The sequence below is a fragment of the Molossus molossus genome, unplaced genomic scaffold, assembly GCF_014108415.1.
Source record: "Molossus molossus isolate mMolMol1 unplaced genomic scaffold, mMolMol1.p scaffold_m16_p_4, whole genome shotgun sequence".
In the NCBI taxonomy this organism is placed as follows: Eukaryota; Metazoa; Chordata; class Mammalia; order Chiroptera; family Molossidae; genus Molossus; species Molossus molossus.
The window spans coordinates 84,149,512-84,170,671 of NW_023425377.1; the positions used below are offsets into that span (position 1 = coordinate 84,149,512).

The 21,160-nt window shown below is 38.5% G+C and overlaps 1 protein-coding gene across 1 annotated transcript in view; it reads right to left on the bottom strand.

Annotated features, from left to right (window-relative positions):
• Positions 1-21,160, bottom strand: part of KIF13B (kinesin family member 13B) — a 209,586-nt gene that overhangs the window by 54,030 nt on the left and 134,396 nt on the right. Inside the window, exons 19-27 of the mRNA XM_036240641.1 lie at positions 19,533-19,679; positions 17,693-17,842; positions 17,270-17,398; positions 11,459-11,629; positions 9,473-9,630; positions 7,791-7,923; positions 2,649-2,795; positions 2,015-2,044; positions 488-587 (exon numbers count right to left, since the gene is read on the bottom strand). Coding sequence (XP_036096534.1) covers positions 488-587; positions 2,015-2,044; positions 2,649-2,795; positions 7,791-7,923; positions 9,473-9,630; positions 11,459-11,629; positions 17,270-17,398; positions 17,693-17,842; positions 19,533-19,679 — 1,165 coding nt within the window. The remainder of the gene's footprint in view (positions 1-487; positions 588-2,014; positions 2,045-2,648; positions 2,796-7,790; positions 7,924-9,472; positions 9,631-11,458; positions 11,630-17,269; positions 17,399-17,692; positions 17,843-19,532; positions 19,680-21,160) is intronic.

Consider the following 21,160-nt stretch of genomic DNA (forward strand, 5'->3'; position numbering starts at 1 on the left):
TATTTCAGTTATTGGTTGATGAGGGTTCACTGGGAACTTACGACTTTCCGAATCCATGATAGAAAAGGTCTGATAAAAGCTATAAGCTACAGAGGTTGGTGTGCTCTCACAGAGGCCATCCTCAGTTCACGGAGGCCGACAGTGGAAGAACACACAAATGATTTCCTCCAGAGTCAGAGGACTCAAATGCTTTCGGACAAGAAATCAAGAAATGTTAACATCTTCCTGAAGTTATTTTTGAGGGACAATGTTTACTTTGTGCACCGTATTTTCTCTTTCTCTTTTGGAGGCTGGGGCCAACCTATGCACAGACATCATTCCAATTAGATAAATGTTCTTTTGAAAGGACATGACACAAATAACATTCCTATGCTCTTGCCATCCCTGTAACTGATATGTTCATCTACTTTTAATTTATGTGGCTGCAAGTAGGGATTAATTATGCCCTGATGTGGGGGGAGGGAAATATTCAACTTGCTTTTCCTACCATGTTTACTGACAAGCTTTTGCAGTTGTTGATCTAAGTACTCCTGACGTTTTGTTAATGCATTTAGCCATTTTCTACGTAGTCTCTCCAAATCCCGATCCTTGAAGAAAACAAAGGGAAAGATAGTAAATATATAATGTAGGCAATATATCTGAAACCGATGCTTACCTTACTTTAATGTGCTTCGAAAGTGTTAAGTATTATATGCTAATATCTTTATTACCACCACTAGTTGACTGCAACATTATTCAGAACAGAAACTTTTAGAAATTAAAGCATCATTGTTCTAAAGTAAGATTTTCTGAAAGGCCATTCTCCGATGTCCAGAACCAATTTTTTTCTATTGGCCCACAGTGTAGAACTCCAAGCACTCGCAACTAAGATCGTATACAAGGTCTTTACGGTGGATAAAAATCACAACTACTACTCAATAACCTTCATATTTATATCCCTTATGACCATCATAAGAATTCTTCAAAGTAGCCCTCAACATGTTTGGCTAGTCCCTACAAACAACACGTCAATGCTTCTTTCCCTTGTTTTGGTGGAGGGAAAGGAGGGAAAACAGAGGGCATTATCAACAGCCAAACAACTCTACCAGTCAGCACCTGACTGCACACCAATCTTACCTCATTTTCTTTTGTAATAAAGTTACAAGACTGGGTAGATCAGTGGAATGCTGTGGATATGATGTGTATCTGGATTTCACTAAGGCACTTAACCAAACAGCTCATGACATTCTTGTGGACAAGATGGAGAATTGTACAATGAGTCTACTTGAATGAAGTCAGAAATGACTGAAATATCACATCCAAAGAACAGTGATTAATGAAAGACTGTCAGCTTAAAAGAAGCCTCTATTGTTGTGGCACACGACTTTGAATTTAACCCTCTCTGATCAGTATTTTTATCAGTGACTTAGATGGGAAGGCAGACATTTTTATCAAATTAGAATGATGCAAAACCAGGACAATGACTACAATGGATGACATAATCAGGATCCAAAGAGCTCTGAGAGTCCAAACAAAACTAACAAGATAAAACTTAACAGACATAAACAAAATCATGCAAAAGATTAGGAAAGGGGGAGGGACAGGAAGAGAGACAAAACCAAACCTGTATGACTCCATGTAGTGGGGAAGAAAGACCTGGCTTAAAATGAGGGAAGCATCTAGGGGCGTGGCCTGACTGGAGAGCAGAATGACACAGCTCTTTCAGGGAAAGGGGTGGGTGACTCCACTCCAGGACAGAAAGAGCAAGGAAGAATCTGCAGAAACAGGTCTGTAGGAAACCTGGATGGGGAGCTCCAGGTTTGGAAAAGGATAATGGTCACAAATGATTTCCTAACCTAAACAGACTTTCCAGTCTATGAAACACTCTTTGTCCCCTACTCTGTTTTGAGAAAAAGGAACATCTGAATCAAAAGTAACTGTTTAATTTTTAAGTAAGAGTATAGCAAAACTCAGGAATGGGTAATTTAGCACTATAATCAAGCTTATTTAATGAAGACAACAGGTGCTTCATTACCTGGTAGCTGTCCATGTCCTCCTCTTCCTCCTGAAAGAAAAAAAAATACTTTATGTAAAACCAAAAAACTATTCAACAATCAGGCTATGCTAAACAATCTGAATCCCTATACTTCGTATTTTCTAATTTAATGAATATACTGCTTCATCTCCCATCTACGCTTACCCTCACTCTTTGTTTTATAGTTTTCAGGAAATTGGAGTAAAAAAACCCTGAGCTTCTCATAGGAAAGTGAAGAAAGCACATTTGACCTTTTTGAGAACCAGTACAATACCTTCCCTGCTGGGTTTATAGTCCCACTCCCCAGGGGAAATCAAACACCTGCGGCAGACAGTCTTTACAAGCCAGTAGGGGGTTTCTGCAGAGGGGTGGCAATGGTGGAGGTTAATCAAGTAGGCTCTGAGGAGTTTCTGGAGGCAGAGATTTTTTATTAACCTTCAGTTTGCCATGTACCAGGGCAAAACCAACAGTCTGGTGCAGTGAAACACCATGCAATTTTTAGTAAAGACAACAAAGGAAAACAAAAGAAGTACTGAAAGAATTATTCATGGAAGGCAGTTTTCTGACAGGTTCCCGAGACTCTCTTGCCCTGGTTGGGTCTTTCAACAGGAACGTAACAGGCACAGAAACTTACATGGAAGGTCTCTTGCATCTTGGGGGATCTGAGTGCTCTAACTTTTATACACCCAATGCCAACAGACAATATGCATTCTTCCATCAGTGGTAATGTCCCGGACTCCTGAACAGTCTTCACTTCCACCTGCACTCGCCGGGACTGCCCCTGTATCACAGACAATTTTAAGTTTCTTAGAATCAATTTGATTCATAAAAATTTGGTTTAGAGAGACCCCTACAGGCTGATGTTGGGAAAACCCTTTAACTTGGAGACACCATCTCCTCATATCTCAAATGTTAAATAGCAAACCACGGAAAAACTAATCATGAAAAATTACCTTTTAAGCAAGTAGAAAGATACAACAAATATATGATTTACATATTTTTCAACAAAAAGAAAACATTCTAAAAAAAACACAAATAGACGATAAAAAATGTTCCATTTACTAATAATCACATATACATTAAAATTAGCATGACACACACTTATTTTCACTTACTAAACTGGCAATTATCTTTTAAAAAGGCAATTGTGAATATTTCCCAAAGTAATTACATACACTACTGGTGGGAATATAAATTGATAAAGCTTCATGGACAGGAATTTGCCTTAAAAATATAAGTTTTCCTTGACCCAGCAATTCACCTTTCTAGGACTCTCCTCTAAGTAAATAACCATGTATGTATGTAAAAAATCATAAAGCAATGTTAAGAATAACAAATTAAATGTATAATATTGATCACTACTTAAACTTGACTATATATAATAAAATATTACGGTCATTAAAATGTAGTTGTAGAAAAATATACATGATATTTGAAGTTAAAGAGTATGGTGACAGATGTTAACTAGATTTTAAAAAACATAACAGATTACAAAACCCAGCATATGTAATATGATCTACTTTTAAAAAATAAGCAGAGTAGAAATAAGAGTGATTACTACTCTTCCAGATTCACTGCTCTCATCCCAAAATAAAATAACTTTAAACCAAGTTGGAAAATGAAGAACTGATCAGCCCTGGCCAGTTTGGCTCAGCAGTTAGAGCGTTGGCCTGCGGACCAAAGAGCCCAGCCAAGGGCACGGACCTCGTTTGTAGTTCATCCCTGGCCCCACTTGGGGTCTTGCGGGTGGCAACCAGTCTATGTGTCTCTCTTACATCACTGTTTCTCTCTCTCTCTCTCTCTCTCTCTCTCTCTCCGCCTCCCTCCCTCCCCCCCTCCATCCCTCCCTGCCACTCTGTCTGAAGATAAATGTATAAATATCCTCAGGTGAGGATTTAAATAAACAAATAAACAAATAAATAAATAAAAGAAAAATGAAGAACTGATCAATAAGAACCTGTCCCTTCTTTGTTTTTTTTTGTTTTTATCCTCACCTGAGGACATTTTTCCATTTTTGCTCAGACACGGGGGGGGGGGGGGGGGGGGGGGGCGGTAAAGAGAGACAGAGAGAGAAACATCAACGTGAAAAGAACATATTGAGTGGCTGCCTCCCGCACAATCCGGGGCCGGGGACAAACTGCAGCCAAGGTATGTGCCCTTAGCAGGAACTGAACCTGTCTCTCTGGACGGTGGACTGACGCTCTAACCGCTGAGCCAAACCGACCAGGAGGAACCTGTCCCTTCTTAAACACATTTTCAGAATACTGTGTGACTCTGCATATTTTACAATAAAGCAATATATTTTTTAAAATTCCCAGTATTCCAAAATTACTGACTTCAAAGTTGACTTATAAATTCTAGAACTATAAAATATAATTCGAAAAATTAATTTTGAATATACAATTTCAAGGCAGTTACTCTTCCCCTCTTCCATCAGATTTTAATTCCCAAGAGTTTTTAAATATATGTTTTTATTGATTTTTTTTTTTAGAGAGAAAAGAAGGAAGAGAGAGAAACATCACATCGATGTGAGAGAGAAACAACAATCGGCTGCCTCCTGCATGCCCCCTCCTGGGGATCTAGCCCAAAACCCGAGCATGTGCCCTGATCAGGAATCGAACCTGGACCTCTCAATCCATGGGACAATGGACACTCAATCCACTGAACCACACCAGCAGGACTCAGAAAACATTTTAACTGTCCAAAATAGTTTAGTCATTTATTTTATTTACTATGCCTAAGACAGAAAGTGATCTTTTTAAATGTGTGCCCAAATGTAAAAGGTGAAGTACATATACTTTGGGGAGGATCCAAGATAAGGAGAGGGAAGAAAAGGAGGAAAAAGATCCAGGAATGGCCCAGCTGGTGTGGCCCAGTGGTTGAGCATCAACCTGTGCACCAAGAGGTCTGGTCTGATTCCCGGTCAGGGCACATGCCCAGGTTGTGGGCCAGATCCCCAGTCGGGGGCATGCCGGAGGCAGCCAATTGATGTTCTCTCTCATTGATGTTTCTGTCTCTCTCTCCCTCTCCCTTCCTCTCTACTCTAACATCAGTGAAGAAAAAAAAGTATTAAAAAAACAACATCCAGGAATGGCTAAATGTTCCACAGAAAAAGCTTTGATCAGTATACTTAAACTGTTGGACTGAACTTCTTATAGCTACTGATATTTGACCATTTCTTTTTTTTTTAATCCTCACTTGAGGACATTTTTCATTTTTTGTTCAGATAGAGCAGGAGGGAGAGAGAGAGAGAGAAACATCGACATGAAAGGGACACATCAAGTGACTGCCACCCGCATGACCCAACCAGGGCTGGGGACAAACTACAATCAAGGTACATGCCCTTAGTGGGAACCAAACCCAGGTCTCTCTGGACCGCAGGCCAATGCTCTAACCACCGAGAAAACCAGCCAGGGCATTTGACCATTTCTTAACCATAAAACCAGCAATGCTATATGTTAACCTAGTCAGTTTTCCCCTATCATTTTCCTGTTTGAGAACAACAGGTTCCAATTTTGAAATATGTTACACTCAAGGAGCCTGCCATCCAAGGCCCTCTATGAACTAGCTGCCCCAAGTTTCTGTGACCACTTCTGTCACTGCTTCCCAGCTCTTCCCTCAGGTTACTGTCTACTTAGTTCAAACCTCTGTATTTATTCTTGCCTTTTACATATGAAAAATCTTTCCAGCCTTTGCATGATTCTTTCAGCATCCAGGTCAAGATGTACGTCCTTCCAAAAAAAAAGTCTTTCCTGATAAACCCAACATATCTTTGGACACTTATAATATAGGTTGTCAGAAGTATGATAAATACTTAAGTTTTCAATTTACACTAAACCACAGAAAATTATCTGGTCTTCTCTTCCAGGAGATAAATTTCTAAGGCATCTAAAAAAGATATATATAGATTTAACAGATGTTCAGAAAAAGATGGCTTCACACCCTTAAGAATCCTATTTTATGTATATATCTCATGCTATAATTTAAACTAATTTCCTTTTGCTTTCAGTTCCTTGATCATACATGAATGAATCTGCTAAAATTCATTTGCTGGGGTCAGAGAATAAGTGCTTGTCATCTTCCTCCTATTAAAACATTCAGGAACTTAAATATTTAAGCAAACTTCCTTTTTTCTTTAACCTCTTCTCCTATTTTGCTGTGAATGATTTGAACATTCATTTTCTAGAGCTATTCTAATATCTGCCTATTGTTCTAAAGTATGGAAACTAGCATAGGATTCAATATTCTACCAAACGTTGAATTAATGTAAAAGCATGGCAAAACAAGAGTATTTCCAAATCTACTATGTAAATTCTATTACTATTCTCTCATCTTTTGCTGGCAGCACAGACACTTGGCAGATTACAGTCTGCCTGGGGTAAGTGATGACTCCCATGTATTTCTCTGCTGTATTGATTTCTGGAAGGTATTCTTATCTACCTAGCGGCATTTACTTAATACCTCCTATGGTATCATAAAAATATATTTGGTATTTGTCCTTAGTTCCTGGCAGACAGCTCCTAAACCTCTTGGAATATCCTGAGTGGTAAAGGTTATAGGCACATCTTTTAATGATGTGACTTTTAATCTGGAGACTCTTGGCAGGCCCCAGATAGCTTCGAGGAGGGCGGGAGGTCTGGTCATCAGAAAGACCAAGCCTTGATTAGAAGTTGGAACTTTAAGCCTCACCGCTCAGGGAGAGATGAGGGAAGGGCTGGAGATTGAGTATTGCCAACGGCCAATGCTGTCATCAACCATGTCTATATAATGGAACATCCATAGAACTTACGGAAGATGGAGTTCGGAGAGCTTGCTGGTTGATGAACAAATCCAGGTGCTGAGAGGGGGGCATACCCAGAGGAGACATGGAAGCTCCTTATCCCTCATCCCGCACCTTGCCCACGCATATCTTCCATTTGGCTGTTCCTGCCTTGTATCATTTATAATAGACTGGTAACAGTATGTCACAGGCTTTCCCAAGCTCTGTGAGTCATTCTACCAAATATCAAATGTGAGGAGTGTTGTGGGAACCCCTGACTTTGTAGCCAAGTCAAACAGAAGTGTGGGTAACCTGGGAACCCAATACTTGCAACTGGTATCTGAAGTGAAGGCAGCCTTGTGATTGTCTGCGCCCTTAAACCTGTGGACTTTAAGCTGACTCTGGCGGTTCAAGTCCAAACTGAACTAACTGACTTGTAGAGCACCCACTTAGTGTCTGCAGAGAATTGGTTGGTGTCAAGAGGAAAAAACACTTCTCACCTCCCATGTGCCAAGCACTGTGCTTCATATATGTCTCATCTTCACACCCATCCTACAAAGTTGGTATTATCACCACCTCCACTTTCCACCTGAGAAAAGGTTCTGCGAGGTTACTGGGCTTGCTCACAGGAGACCCAGAGCTGAACCCTAGCAGGTTAGACTCTCGAGGTTCATTCTTTCCGTCACGTCACACTGCTTCTCCTTGTCTTTATAAATATTCTAATGCTGCTTGATATGTTTGTTTCATTTTGTACAATTCAATTCTAAGTTTTCTTCAAAGCTTAACCCTCTTACTTAAATCTAACAGAAGCTGGTTTTAAAATATTATAAATGAAAGTATGTTTGAAAATGAAAGAAAATACCATGAAGTAGGAGATGATTTTAATACAAGAAATAGAGTTGGTCAGTCTAGCTTTCATTATCACTGATATTTCTGTCAGAAGGAATCCAATATTAAGTTTTGTGGTACCAAAGAATTTAATGTGAACATTCAGAGTAACACTCATAATTTTGTTACCTGCCGGAGTTGGAAGATTCCTCCTGTAGGCACATCCTTTGCAGAAATTACTTCTACAGGGCAGTATTCACCATTCTCATTCTGTTCCAAGATTTGAACCCAGAATTCCATTTTCCTGGTGACTTCACTCCATCTAGGAAAGAGTTGAAGCTCTTGGAAAATCATACATTTCTATTTCAATACAGGCTCCTACACATGAGAATTAATAATAATATGGCCTCCAAACAGAGTAATTCAAGAAAATAATCTGTAGTTCAATGAGTAATATACAAGTACATACTAGCAAATATAATTAAAAGCCAAGTTAAACAGTATCGGAACTAAGACTATACTTTCTGTGGTGATTTCTATAGTTCCTAGTATAGAAACTAGGAAGTTTCTCTGAACGTGTAAAGCACCAGATCTGGAAATTGCTCCTTTATTTCATTCAAAAAGGTGTAACTACAAATCTATTTCAAAGTGATTATTTAAAAATCTAAACACTGTAATCAGTGGAACAGAAGCAAGTACAGTGATTATCTTTTCATAAATAAACGTATGCTTTAGTGACTTGACACGATCTTTGCTTCTGTCAAAAAGAGTATCAGAAAAAAATCTCAATGTCAAATTTAGTATTTGCTAAAAGCTCTAAATGCAAAAAAAAGAAAATCTGGTTCTCATTTACAATAGATAAAAAGTATATGTGTTTTCAGTCATTTCCTTTTACCTTTTTTATAAAAAAATATGTTTTTAAGGATTTTTAAAAAAATATGTTTTTATTGCCCTGGCCGGTTTGGTGCAGCGGTTAGAGCGTCAGCCTGCGGTCCAGAGAGACCTGGGTTCAGTTCCCGCTAAGGGCATGTACCTCAGTTGCAGTTTGTCCCCGGCCCTGGTTGGTCATGCAGGTGGCAGCCACTCGATGTGTCCCTTTCACATCGATGTTTCTCTCTCTCTTTCTCTCTCTCTCTTCCTCTCTATCTGAACAAAAATGTCCTAGGGTGAGGATAAAAATAAATAAATAAATAAATAAATACATAAATACATAAATAAATACATAAATAAATACATAAATAAAATATGTTTTATTGATTTTTTTAGAGAGAGAGGAAGGGAGAGATAGAAACATCGATGTGAGAGAGAAATATCGATCAGCTGCCTCCTGCTCACCCCCTACTGGGGACCAAGCCCACAACCCAAGCATGTGTCCTGAGAGGGAATCAAACCAGGACCTCTCAGCCCATGGGACGACAGAGACTCAGTCTACTGAGCCACACCAGCTGGGCCCTTTTAATTCTTTTTAAAATCCTGGTCAACAAATAAGCCTGCCTCCTTCCATCGCTGATGCCACTTGAAAATAACTTTGAGCTCAAGGAAAATAATTAAACCAGAATTCTAGAGTATATCTTGATCCCTTTTCTCTAAAGTTGATCAATTAGAAGTAATTCATAATGACAAGCCACCTATCCTCCATAAATTTATTTCACCCTTTATTCTTAACTACCCATATATTTGACTTTCTTCTATCACTTTTCAAAGTTCACATCTCTAAAGAAGTTTAATTGTGCTATTAAACCCTGGAAATACCACCATCTATTCCTGGAATGGTGATAATGCTCAGGAAAGGACAGCCTTTATAAATGGCACTATTCATCTCTAGCACTGTAAAAACTGTAAATGGAATCAGATAGATAGCTGAAATTCACCTGTCCCGAAGACTACGTGTTTTTGCTTGGATAATCCCCAAATCCCACAGGGCTGGGTTTCTGCGAGGATCTGTCATCTTATGGCCATATATTTCAATTGCCAATGCCCCCTCTGAAAGGTGCTCAATAAAGTCTTCAGTGACGTTAACAGAAAACTCCTATAAGAAAATAATTACAAACAAGGAAACACTTTCTGGTAAACTGATGATTACTTACATCCAATAGCAATACTTACTTCATCATGGAGAAGAGAAACAGAAAAGAATGTTTTCATTATAAAACAGAACTGCTGTTATTTTACATCCATAATAAATTCTCACATGGCCTAAGGTTCTTGACTTTAAAAATAACTGTAACTCTAACTTAAAAAATTTTTTTTCCCTTGAAAATCTATTGTGAAAGAACAGCATTGTATTCCATTTTGTTAGCAATACTTTGGAGGCCATTTTTAAAAGTATAAACAATTACTGTATATTAAGAATTATAACAATGATCTATGATGTCTTGATATAAAAGAAAGTAGCAGTGTGTTGGGAAAACATTTTCCCCCAGTTTTTAGGAAGCTATCTCCAATAATAGGAAAGAAAGAAAGAAAATAAAAAACAGCCCTGTCCAGTTTTGCTCAGTGGTTAGAGTGTCGGCCTGTGGACCAGAGAGTCCTGGGTTCGGTTCTCGCTAAGGGCACGTACCTCAGTTGCAATTTGTCCCCGGCCCCGTTTGGGGTCATGTGGGTGGCAACCACTGAATGTGTCTCTCTCATATCAATGTTTCTCTCTCTCTCTTCCTCCCTCTCCCCCTCCCACTCTATCTGAAGATAAATACAACAATGTCCTCGGGTGAGGATAAAAAAAAAAGAAAGAAAAGAAATAACAATCATCAGCACAAAAAAATCACCTAATTTTTAAAAATTCTCCCATCCTGCTTACAAGATAGAGTTAGGACAGCATTTTGCAATAGTTAGGATTAAGCTCTAACACAAGTTTATTTTTAAAAGTGATAGAATCTCCATCTCTTTTCCTCTCTTGATCTTTTATACACTAAAGGTATTTCTCTGTTTTAAATTAGAAAGAGACTTCTCTCTTAAAAAAAATGAGAGAGGTCAACTGTGTCATAGTAGGAAAAAAAAGAATCAAAATCTGGCTTTCCTGGCTCTGCAGTTACTAACCATGGGCAAACAGAGCTCACTGAACTAGCTTCTGAAAAAGAGCACCATCATCAAACACAACTGTGGTAAAGATCAAACGAGAGCATAACAAAGTGCCTCGCAGAGCACTGGATGCTCAAAAAAGTTAGTTCTTGTCTCTTTTTCTGTTTTTACTTTCTCTAGAACACTAGTTTCTTAACCTTTAAATGACAATTTCTCCAATAATCTAATACAAAACATGGATTCTTTTTGAACAAGAGCACACATAGGTACACATGCACACACATATGTGAGTGTGAGTGTGAGTGTGTGTATGTATTCACACAAAAGTTAACTTTTGAGCCCGACCAAGGTGGCTCAGTGGTTGAGGATCGACCCCATGCACCAAAGAGGTTGCGGGTTCAGTTCCTGGTCAGGGCACATGCCTAGGTTGTGGGCCCCATCACCAGTAGGGGGCCTGCAGGAGGCAGCCAACCAATATTCTCTCTCATTGATGTTTCCATCTCTCTCTCTCCCTCTCCCTTCCTCTTTCTCTAAAACAATAAAGAAAAATATATTTTTTTAAAAGTTAACTCTTGATTGTGGAGGAGTTGAATGCATTGACACTTTGTTTGTTTCCACCCCCCAACCCCCAGCTTTACTCAGATATAACTGACATATAACACTGTAACTTGAAGGTATATGATGTATTAACATTCAAATTTTTACTACAGCATAATTCTAAGAAATTCTGATCCAAGACACATATCAGTACTGAATTATTCAACAAAATAAGATTTATTTTATTGTTTTGTTTTTACCTGAATAATTAAATGTTGACCAAGTATGGAAAACAAACTTACATTGCACTGATCAAAGACAACCATGCACTGAGGTTCCTTGCTGACAGGAGAGGATGAGGTATCCAGTTCAGGTGCAACAATTATTGGCTCCTGTTGATCCCAGAAGTTGTATTTGCAGAATACAAAGTGGGACAGATGCTGTGGCAACCCAGTGGCTTGGAGTATTTTAACCTAAGAGAAAAAGAAGGTTCTGTTAGTTTTTAACGCAAAGAATTCCAAGAAATACTTAGAGTCAGAGATATGAACTCCAGTCCTAACAGTCACTAACTGTTATTTTTTTCTGTTTGTTTGTTTTAAAATCCTCACCCAGGATAGTGTTTCATTTATCTTCAGATAGAGTGGAAGGGGATGGGGGGGGACATCGATGTGAGAGAGACACGTCAATTGGTTGCCTCCTGCATGACCCCAGCCAGGGCTGGGATGAACCACAACCAAGGTACATGCCCTTGACCAGAATAAAACCCACAAGTCTTTGGTCCGAGGGCTGACACTCTAACAGCTGACCCCAAGCGGCCAGGGCACTAACTGTTGGTTTATGTTGACCAAATCCCATTCACTCTGGGTCTGTATTTCTGCCTCTGTGAAATGGCGATAACAGTCATATTCAGTGAGGATGACATAGGGCAACAAACTTGAATATAAAGGTGGATTTTTAAAGTATTTGTAGGCTGATGAAAAACACTTAAATTCTAGTTTCTAATAACATCATCATGATCATCTTATAATAACAATAATAATCAACAAAGAAGAATAAAGTTCTCAAGCAACATCATTCAATCATACAAATTTGGCTAATGGCTACATCATAAGAACACAAGACTGTTAAAATCATGAAGAACAAAATCAGTGTATGTGCCAATAAGCAGTAAATATTCAGAAAAGACCAAAAAATAATTTATTTGATATTTTCAAGTTTCCTTTAAACAAGGTTCTCAAGTAGCCTATTACATGCTACTAGAGCATTTCAGGGAAAACCTTAAATAAGGCATCGGGAATGTATACTTTAGAGATTTAGAGGGGTGAATGGCAGAGATTAAAGATGGTAAACGATGACCACTCTCTGCACCAACATTTACTAAATGCTTTCTCCTTGCAGATTTAGGAAGGAGAGACAAAACAAAGACAACGTGCCCAAGAAGTGTAGTATTTTGTGATAACAACGTGCAATTAGAAATATGGGTCTAATCAGACCCAAATGTCCCCAAAGAAATGCTCACAACAGATTTTAAAGTAGCCAAATATTCTAAGTATTTATTTTGAAATACTAATTTTTTAAGCTGAAGTTTTTGTGATAAGATATAACATTCTAAAACTTCTCCAACTTTGGTCCTGGCCGGTTTGGCTCAGCAGTTAGAGCGTCAGCCTGTGGTCCAGAGAGACCCTGGTTCGGTTCCCACTAAGGGCACGTACCTCAGTTGCAGTTTGTCCTCGGCCCTGGTTGGTCGTGCGGGTGGTAACCACTCAATGTGTCCCTTTCATGTTGATGTTTTTCTCTCTCTCTCTCTCTCTCTCTCTCTCTCTCTCTCTCTCTCTTCCTCTCTCTTCCTCTCTCTCCCTTCCACTCTATCTGAACAAAAAATGGGGCAAAAAGTCCTCAGGTGAGGATAAAAAATATATATATAAAATAAAACTCCTCCAACTTTGAAAGAAACTAAATTCTAAAATTTATCAAGCCAAACTAAATCCTGATTTTATAACTGATAAGGCCAACTTACATATGACTGAGCACTGAGTATTTATTCTCTTCACCTGGTCACTTCCGTGCATGTTGTAGGATGTACTCTATCCCCAGTAAATACATTTAACAAAGCAGCTTTGAATGTATGTGAGAAATTGATGTAGTTCAGCAACCATAAATATAATAGTCTTAGCACTTCAGGAAGCCTTAATAATGACACAGAAAATCTCACAAAACAAATGACTTTATTTTCTTCTACATCAGGTCCATAATGGGTAAGCAATGAATTGAAAGTCCTATTATTATCCAGTTTTTCCTGTGATGGCAACAAGAGTTTGAAAAATCTAGACAGCAATTCCCTGAAAGGCTATGAAAGACGAACTAACACATTTTATTAATCCAAACCAAATACAGCAATCTGCATTCAGCAATTATTTTTTTCTTAAATTTTAAAAACTATCATTTTTCTATTAAGTGTTAAAAGTACTTATTATATTCTTTAGGTGAGGCAATGTAGCATTTGAGAAGATTATAAGATTTTACAGTACATAGATCTAAATAAAAATCTCTGCTACTTATTAGTTTCTGTTTTTGAGCAAATTACTTAACATCTTAGTTTTCTTAGGTTTATTTTTTCTCCTAGGTGAAACAGGATAGCTGTACCTAATGATACTGGTGTGCGGACTTACCATTACCAATGAACTAAAACGAATGAAAACACTACCAGGCTTTGAGTGCATAGGTGTTCGATACATCCTTGTGATTGAATTCCATCTGAAAGCCTTTTTTTTTCCTTTCTCAGATTTCAGGGTAAATAAGTAAGAAAACAAGAGTTCATATACTGAACTTTTCCCTACAGGCAACTTCTCAGGAATGAGACTGCCAGGAATGAAGAAAAACAGGAATGCGAGTATCTTGACATCTAGAACACAGGTTTGGGTTTTTGCCTGCAGAAACCCAACATCACCACAAGGTGTCAGAGAAGCACAAACTTCATTCAGCTTGCCACTGCTCAAGATTTTTAGAATGGTAGAACTTATCACAAAAACTTCAGCTTAAAAAATTAATATTTTAAGAGAAATAGTAAGTTTTAGTTTTAAGATTTAGTTTTAGTTTTGATATTATGAACTCTTGGATTTAAACATATTTGACATGCCTTGATCCATTATATTTATTGTCTGCTTTTGGATATTAATAGAAAAACAAATTCATTATTTTGAAAATTAGTAAATAACGGGAAAAAATGGAACATTTACCCTGCCTTTCCTATACAAACCGTTTCTCTGAATAGCAAAATAGTTGATAATAGAAAGATTCTCTATAGAAACATTCCAGCTAATTAATGAAGAAAATATAGAATTATAGTATAATTCTTTTCTAACACTTAATAAAATATCTAGGTAACGAACACCAATGATTGCCAACAACCCCAAAAGAGAACCAGACATAATGTACCTTCTGATGGAAGAATACACCACACTACTTACAAAGTATCCTTGCTACTTCCCTCCCCTGCACATTGCCTGTATATCTAACTAGCAATTTATGGAAAATATAACTTAGCATGTTAAATAACACCAATCATTAAAATCCAGACTATAGGAAATCCAGACAATAGCCCATTTTCCACAATAAATAAACTGTAGGATAAGACAGAATTAGAGACAGACAGAGACAGACAGGGAGAACATGCATAAGTGATAGAGCCTAAAGATTAAAACAGACTTCAGTCACATCAATTAAGACAAAGAAACTGACTGGGTAGTTCATGATACTTAAGAAAATATTAGTTTTTGGCCCTGGATGATGTGGTTCAGCCATCAGAGCACCAGCCCCAGCACTGAAGGGTCTTGGGATCAATTCCTGGTCAAGGGCACACATCTGGGTTGCAGGTTTGTCCCCATGCAAGAGGCAACCAATCGATGTGTCTCTCTCACACTGATGATTCTTTCTTTCTCTCTCTCCTCCCCTCCTCCCTCCCACTCTCTAAAAATCAATGGAAAAAATATCCTTGGGTGAGGATTAACAAACAAAAAAAAGAAAAAGAATTTTTTATTATGACTATGGTTTTACTGGATCTTTTTAAGTACTCTTCCTTTGGAGATACTAAACGAATCATAGATGAAATATGACGTCTGAGGGAAGGGTTCAGCACAGAAGCAGCTTGTGTGTATGACTGTAACAAGACTGACCATGAGCTGGTAAGTGTCAAGGGAGGATGAATGGGGATCAATAACACTTTTCTCACTACTTTTATGTTTGATATATTCCACTTAAAAAAAATCTTCAGATTTTTTTAACTTTATTTTTAAAACAGCTTGTTACCCAGGATATATTAGTTCTTTTGAGTGATAAAGATAAATTTCCCAAGTGAGACAGTATCCTTTACTAATAGTAAACTTGTAGTTTACACAGTTGTGTTTTCTAGGACTAGTAAACGTCACCTTTAAAGTGGGCCACATGGAATTATCAAGTCTGTTTCCATCTTTGATAATCCTATAACCTTAAAGGATATGTTCAAAAATCAAGTACAATACAATAAAGATTAACCTTTCAGTGAAGTAAGAGTTTTTCCCCCTTATATTGAAGTAACCGACTTAAACATCTGAGGCCTTCTTAATCTAGGCAAAGACCTACAGAAAGTAGCCCAACTTTTTACAGCTTTAGCTTCCCCATGCCTCGCAGCCAATGCCTACTTAGTTCTTCCAATATAACGTCCATCCTAGGAACATCTGCTGAGACACAGGACTGAACCTGGAATAGACTATGAAGAGTTCAGTTTAGGTTTCCTCTACTTCACATCATGGTCTCCTTCTCACTCGTACACTGTTCCTATACCCCTTGCTGATTTTTCTTCCTAAAAAACCTTTTTTAACTGGTTTCTCTGTGACTCTCAACCAGTGGTGGACTGGCCCACCACAGTGTGTTTGGAAATGTATGAGGGGATTTTTGTCATTGGCATGAGTGACAGAGGTGGTACTACCTTTGCTGATTTCGAGCAGGAGTCAGGAATAGGACGACCTACCTAAAACCAACCTAGCAATTTCCTGTGGAAATGCCACAGCACCCTATGGAGCAAGAGTTGTACATAACACACTCTCCTTCAAGTTCATGCTGAATCTCATTCTTCCAGAAATTTTCCTCGGACTGTACGATCAGAATTAATTCACTACTTCTGCTCTGTGCCCCAGAACTTCTCTTGTCCACCTCTCAGAGCAACAGGGTTGTACAGTGTTGGAGTCTTCTGTTTACTTGTGTGTCCCCCTTACACATATACACAAGCTACATAGGGTGCCCCTTGAGAGTAGGAATCCCATCTTGTTCATCTTTATAGGCCCAGGGCCTGGCACAATGTCTGACCAGTAATACTCAGCACACAGTTCATGAAGGGCATGCATGGGAAGAGCAGAAAGAAAAGGGGTTGAATAGGGCCTGAAAATAGCATAAGCAAAGGTACGTGGGGGAAGAGGAACAAAAACACATGGAAAAACAGGGTGAAGAGTGCCTCCTGGCAGAAGCTGAGGAAGAGGACTAGGGCTGGGATAAATTTCCAGTGTCAGCAGGAATCATGAGGCCCAAGAGGAAGATAAAATCTGTCTGAGCCCTGGCCAGTTTGGCTCAGCGGTTACAGCGTCGGCCTGCGGTCCGGAGAGACCCGGGTTCGGTTCCCGCTAAGGGCACGTACTTCGGTTGCAGTTTGTCCCCGGCCCTGGTTGGTCGTGTGGGTGGCAGCCACTCGATGTGTCCCTTCACGTCGATGTTTCTCTCTCTCTCTCCCTCCCACTCTATCTGTACAAAAAATGGAAAAATATCCTCGGGTGAGGATAAAAAAAAAAAAAATCTGTCTGAAAAAAACTGGGCTTCTCTATAAAGAAGTTCCAATAAACACAGATTCATATAATTTTGGAGCAGAGTGGCCCAGAGGAAAGGGGTAACCTATCCAAGGCTTCACAGAGGAAGGTAGCGGAAGTACCTGGCTAACCAGATTGTCAGAATAAGATGAAATACTAGAGATTTATTTAGAGAGAGCTATTTTCAAAATTTAAAAAAGAACGCAATATTTATCATCTAAATATCCCCAATCCTCAAAATCCACCACACTTCCACTACTTGTAAATGAAACTGGGACTCACCATGCACGTGAGTTTGTTCTCCTGGGTCTCCTTATCAAAGGAGGTGTCTGTGGTGTCATCCCCTCCGGCAATCCTTTCCACAACGTCACCACTGGTCCGCATCACCTCGACGTGCAGCCGACCTGCCACCTGTAACAGTGACAGGAAAAGCAGATACTTTTTGCAGTTTGTTCTTTTTTCTGTTTGAGAGTCAAGTGGTTAGGTCACTGGGATATGAGAATTTAGAAGCCTAGGTTCTAACAGTTACTTTCCCCCAAAGTACTTGGAATAATCACCACAAAGCAGTATGAAAACAGGTATTAATAACACATACAACTATCACTTGTTATTACTGAGGAAAAATAGTAACAACAATATATTGTCAACACCCTACTGTTTCTTGAACCATTCCCTGCGGGATAAAGGCATGAAGAGAAAACTAACCTCTCCTTTCTGGTTGACAATTGGAACAGCGTACTGTAACTTCACATCATAGAAGAGGGACTCGAGGAAAACATTTGCCACCCCAATGAGACTGTGATTTTCCTGCTCATCATAGAACGGATCAGCACGCTTGAAGTAAGACCGTATTACCTTTAAAAAGATTCAGAACATACAACTTCAGCAAGCCAATTAAAATAAATGAATTCAACCTACCACTTTTTGATGCACTCTACTGAAGTCATTCAACTTAGCTGACGTACAGCACTGTGTTTCCTTCTCTCTCTCTTCCCTCCCCATTCCTAGTTTAGAATAAATGGCCAAAATCTTTCACCCATGAGAGTGCAATCCCAATAATGCCATTACCTTTTTTTTTCCTTTTTTAATTTTTAAAAATTTATTTTCAATTACAGTTGACATACAATAATACTATATTAGTGTCAGGTGTACAACATAGTGATTATATACCTTATGAAGTGATCACTCCAATTAGTCTAGTACCCATCTACACCATACATAGTTATTACAGTATTGTTGTCTATGTTCTCTGTGCTGTACTTTATATCTCCATAAATATGTCATTAGTTCTATCAATTCTTCTCCTTTACATGGAAATCTTGTCATGAAAACATACATTGACCAGAAGAAGTAGAGTGTATAAGAGAGTTCTTCATTTTTCATTCATATCTGTTCTACTTGTTCCTAGCAGAACACCTGATATGTTGCTGCTAATGAGCGGTGACACCCTCACAGGAGAGCGGTTTGCTTTCTTTGTATTTGCTATTAATGTTGTTTTATTTCTACATTGAAATAGGGAAGGAATACAGAAGCAAATAAAAAAAGATTTTTAAAGAAAAAAATCATCTATCTGTAATAATCCATTTATATTGATGACAATCTGGAAAAATAAACATTTTTTTTTAAAACAAGAGGCTAAAGAATTAAACAATTCTGTGCAGACAGAGAAGTGTTGAAAATATGTTAAAATATACACACTTTCTCTTTCTACTTTAAATATGTATAAGTACATAGCTGGCCTGAATGGGAAACTTGAGGGGAGGGTACCAGAGTCCAGATCTGTGGCAGCTAAAGTCAAGACAACTTCAAAATATGTTCCTAATAGTATAAATACTAAGGTATCACTGATGTTCATTTCACAAAACAGATATGGTAGGTTTATTACCTACAGAGTTAACTGTGTTGCGAAATGAGAAGAGTGATAATAAAGCATGGTCTCTGTCCTAAAGAAAATCAGAGTATAGTACAGGAGACAGAAATATGTAACACCAACAAAAGTGAGAACGGAATACAGAAAAATTCTACTAGATATCCAGAGAATCCAAAATGAGGAAAAGAACCAAAAAAGATGCCAGAAAATAGGTTATTCTTGATTAGCCCTGGATGGTTTGGCTCAGCAGTTAAAATGGCAGCTCAAAAAATTAAAAAAAAAAAAAGAAAGAAAACAGCAGCCCATAGACCAAAGGGTCACATATTTGATTCCCAGTCAAGGGCACATGCCTGGGCTGCAGGTTTGATCCCTGGCCCCAGTCAGGGCCCAGTGGGGAAGCAGCCAGTCGATGCCTCTTTCATATCTCTCTCTCTCTCTCTCTCTCTCTCTCTCTCTCTCTCTCTCTCTCTCAGAATTAGTGGAAAAAATGTCCTCGGGTAAGGATTAACAAAATAAAATAAAATTCTTGATTAGCTAAACAATTTAGAGGATTAAAATAAATAAACTAGAAACAGGATTGCTATTTTGGAAAAATGTTCCCCTAAAATGGGTAGGCTCATTCCAAAATGCTTGGTTCCTTCTATCAGCGCCAGTTATTTTTCTCAAATAACTTACTGGGGTATCTTCTTCACACTCCTTCCACTCCTGATAAAGGTCTCTCATATCCAACAGCCTGTTGTCCAGTTTTTCCAAAGACCAAATCTGCTTTCCTTTTCCTTTTCTTCTCACCTGGATGGCAGGCTCACTAAGAAGAGAGCCTCGCTGCAAAGACAGTGAGAGTGGCTACGTGAAACGCAAAGACATTCATCATGGAAGTCAACCTGAACATTCCTTACCCACCAGTCAAATGCCATCCACCAAAACTGAAACTGCTCTCACTCTTTCCTCTGTTAATTGCAAAGCTTCCCAGAAATCCCACAAGCTTAATATAATGCCTTTATATCCAACTGCAATGAAAATTTAAATTTATATTGAAGTTTTGGTTGCAGCTGGATATAAATTCAAATTTAAAACACAAAAGACAAGACCATGTTTAACAGGAAGTCAAAAATGCTTTGTTCGGGCCATCATATGCACAACTAGAGATTATCAGTGGGTGGAAAAATAATACTGAATGGCAGCAGGTTTTCAAGGATGGGTGGTTAAGAAACCATCTTTTATCTCCTGAAAGTTTAAATTTTTCTGAATGGGTAGCATCCTTATGTGGTACAAAACACAAAATGTTTACGAGAGTAAACTGAAAAGTATCCTATTTACCCATTTGGAGGCAACAAATGATAGCAATTTCTAAATATACAGTTTGAATTTAAAAGTAAAACAGTACAGAACTGTGCAGGTAGGCTGGTTGCACAGCACTATGAATGTACTAAATGCCACTCAACTGTTCACTTTAAAATGGTTAATTTTATGCCATGTGAATTTCACCTCCAAAAAAATAGCATTCGTTAAAGTTTTTCCAGCTTATAAAAACAACGTTTTTAACGTAGAAAAACAAACTTTTTAAATCCACAGAGTAGAAAATAAAAATGGCCCTGTGGCCCTGGCCAGTTTGGCTCCGCAGTTAGAGTGTCAGCCTGTGGACTGAAGAGTCACAGGTTCGGTTCCCAATCAAGGGCACATACCTGGGTTGCAGGTTCGATCCTGGGCCCCAGTTGGGGTCATGAGAGAGGTAACCAATTGATGTATTGATGCTTCTCCCTCTCTATCTCCCTCCCTCCTTTCCACTCTATCTAAAAATCAATGGAAAAATATCCTTGGGAGAGGATTAACAACAACAAAAAATACCCCTGTGTATCTCTCCCAGAGAGATGTTATCTATCAGTTATCTAATCAACCTAGATTTACTGGATAAATTTATCAGCTGTTCTGAACTTTGGAGAATTGTGAAATACACCAATGATGCTTAGCATCATGCCTATCATCATTTTTTTAAAAAAACTCACATAATTTACACAATGAAACAAAGATTTTAGAATTCTGAAGGTCAGAAATCACCCTTCTCTCACCTACAGTAAAGGCCCGTTTACCTCATATTCAGCCAGCTAGGGAATAAATACAAAAATCTCACTGGTGAGCTGTGGGTAGAAGTTTTTCATGGGGGGTGGGAAATACAAGAACTGGGGCTAAATGGCAATGAGCAAGATGCTGCAGCATCATGACACGGTCCTCCTGCAAATAACTATGACGGGGATTGGAAAAAGAAAAAGAAGAAATTTCTGCCCCTTACTAAAGATCCCCAGACA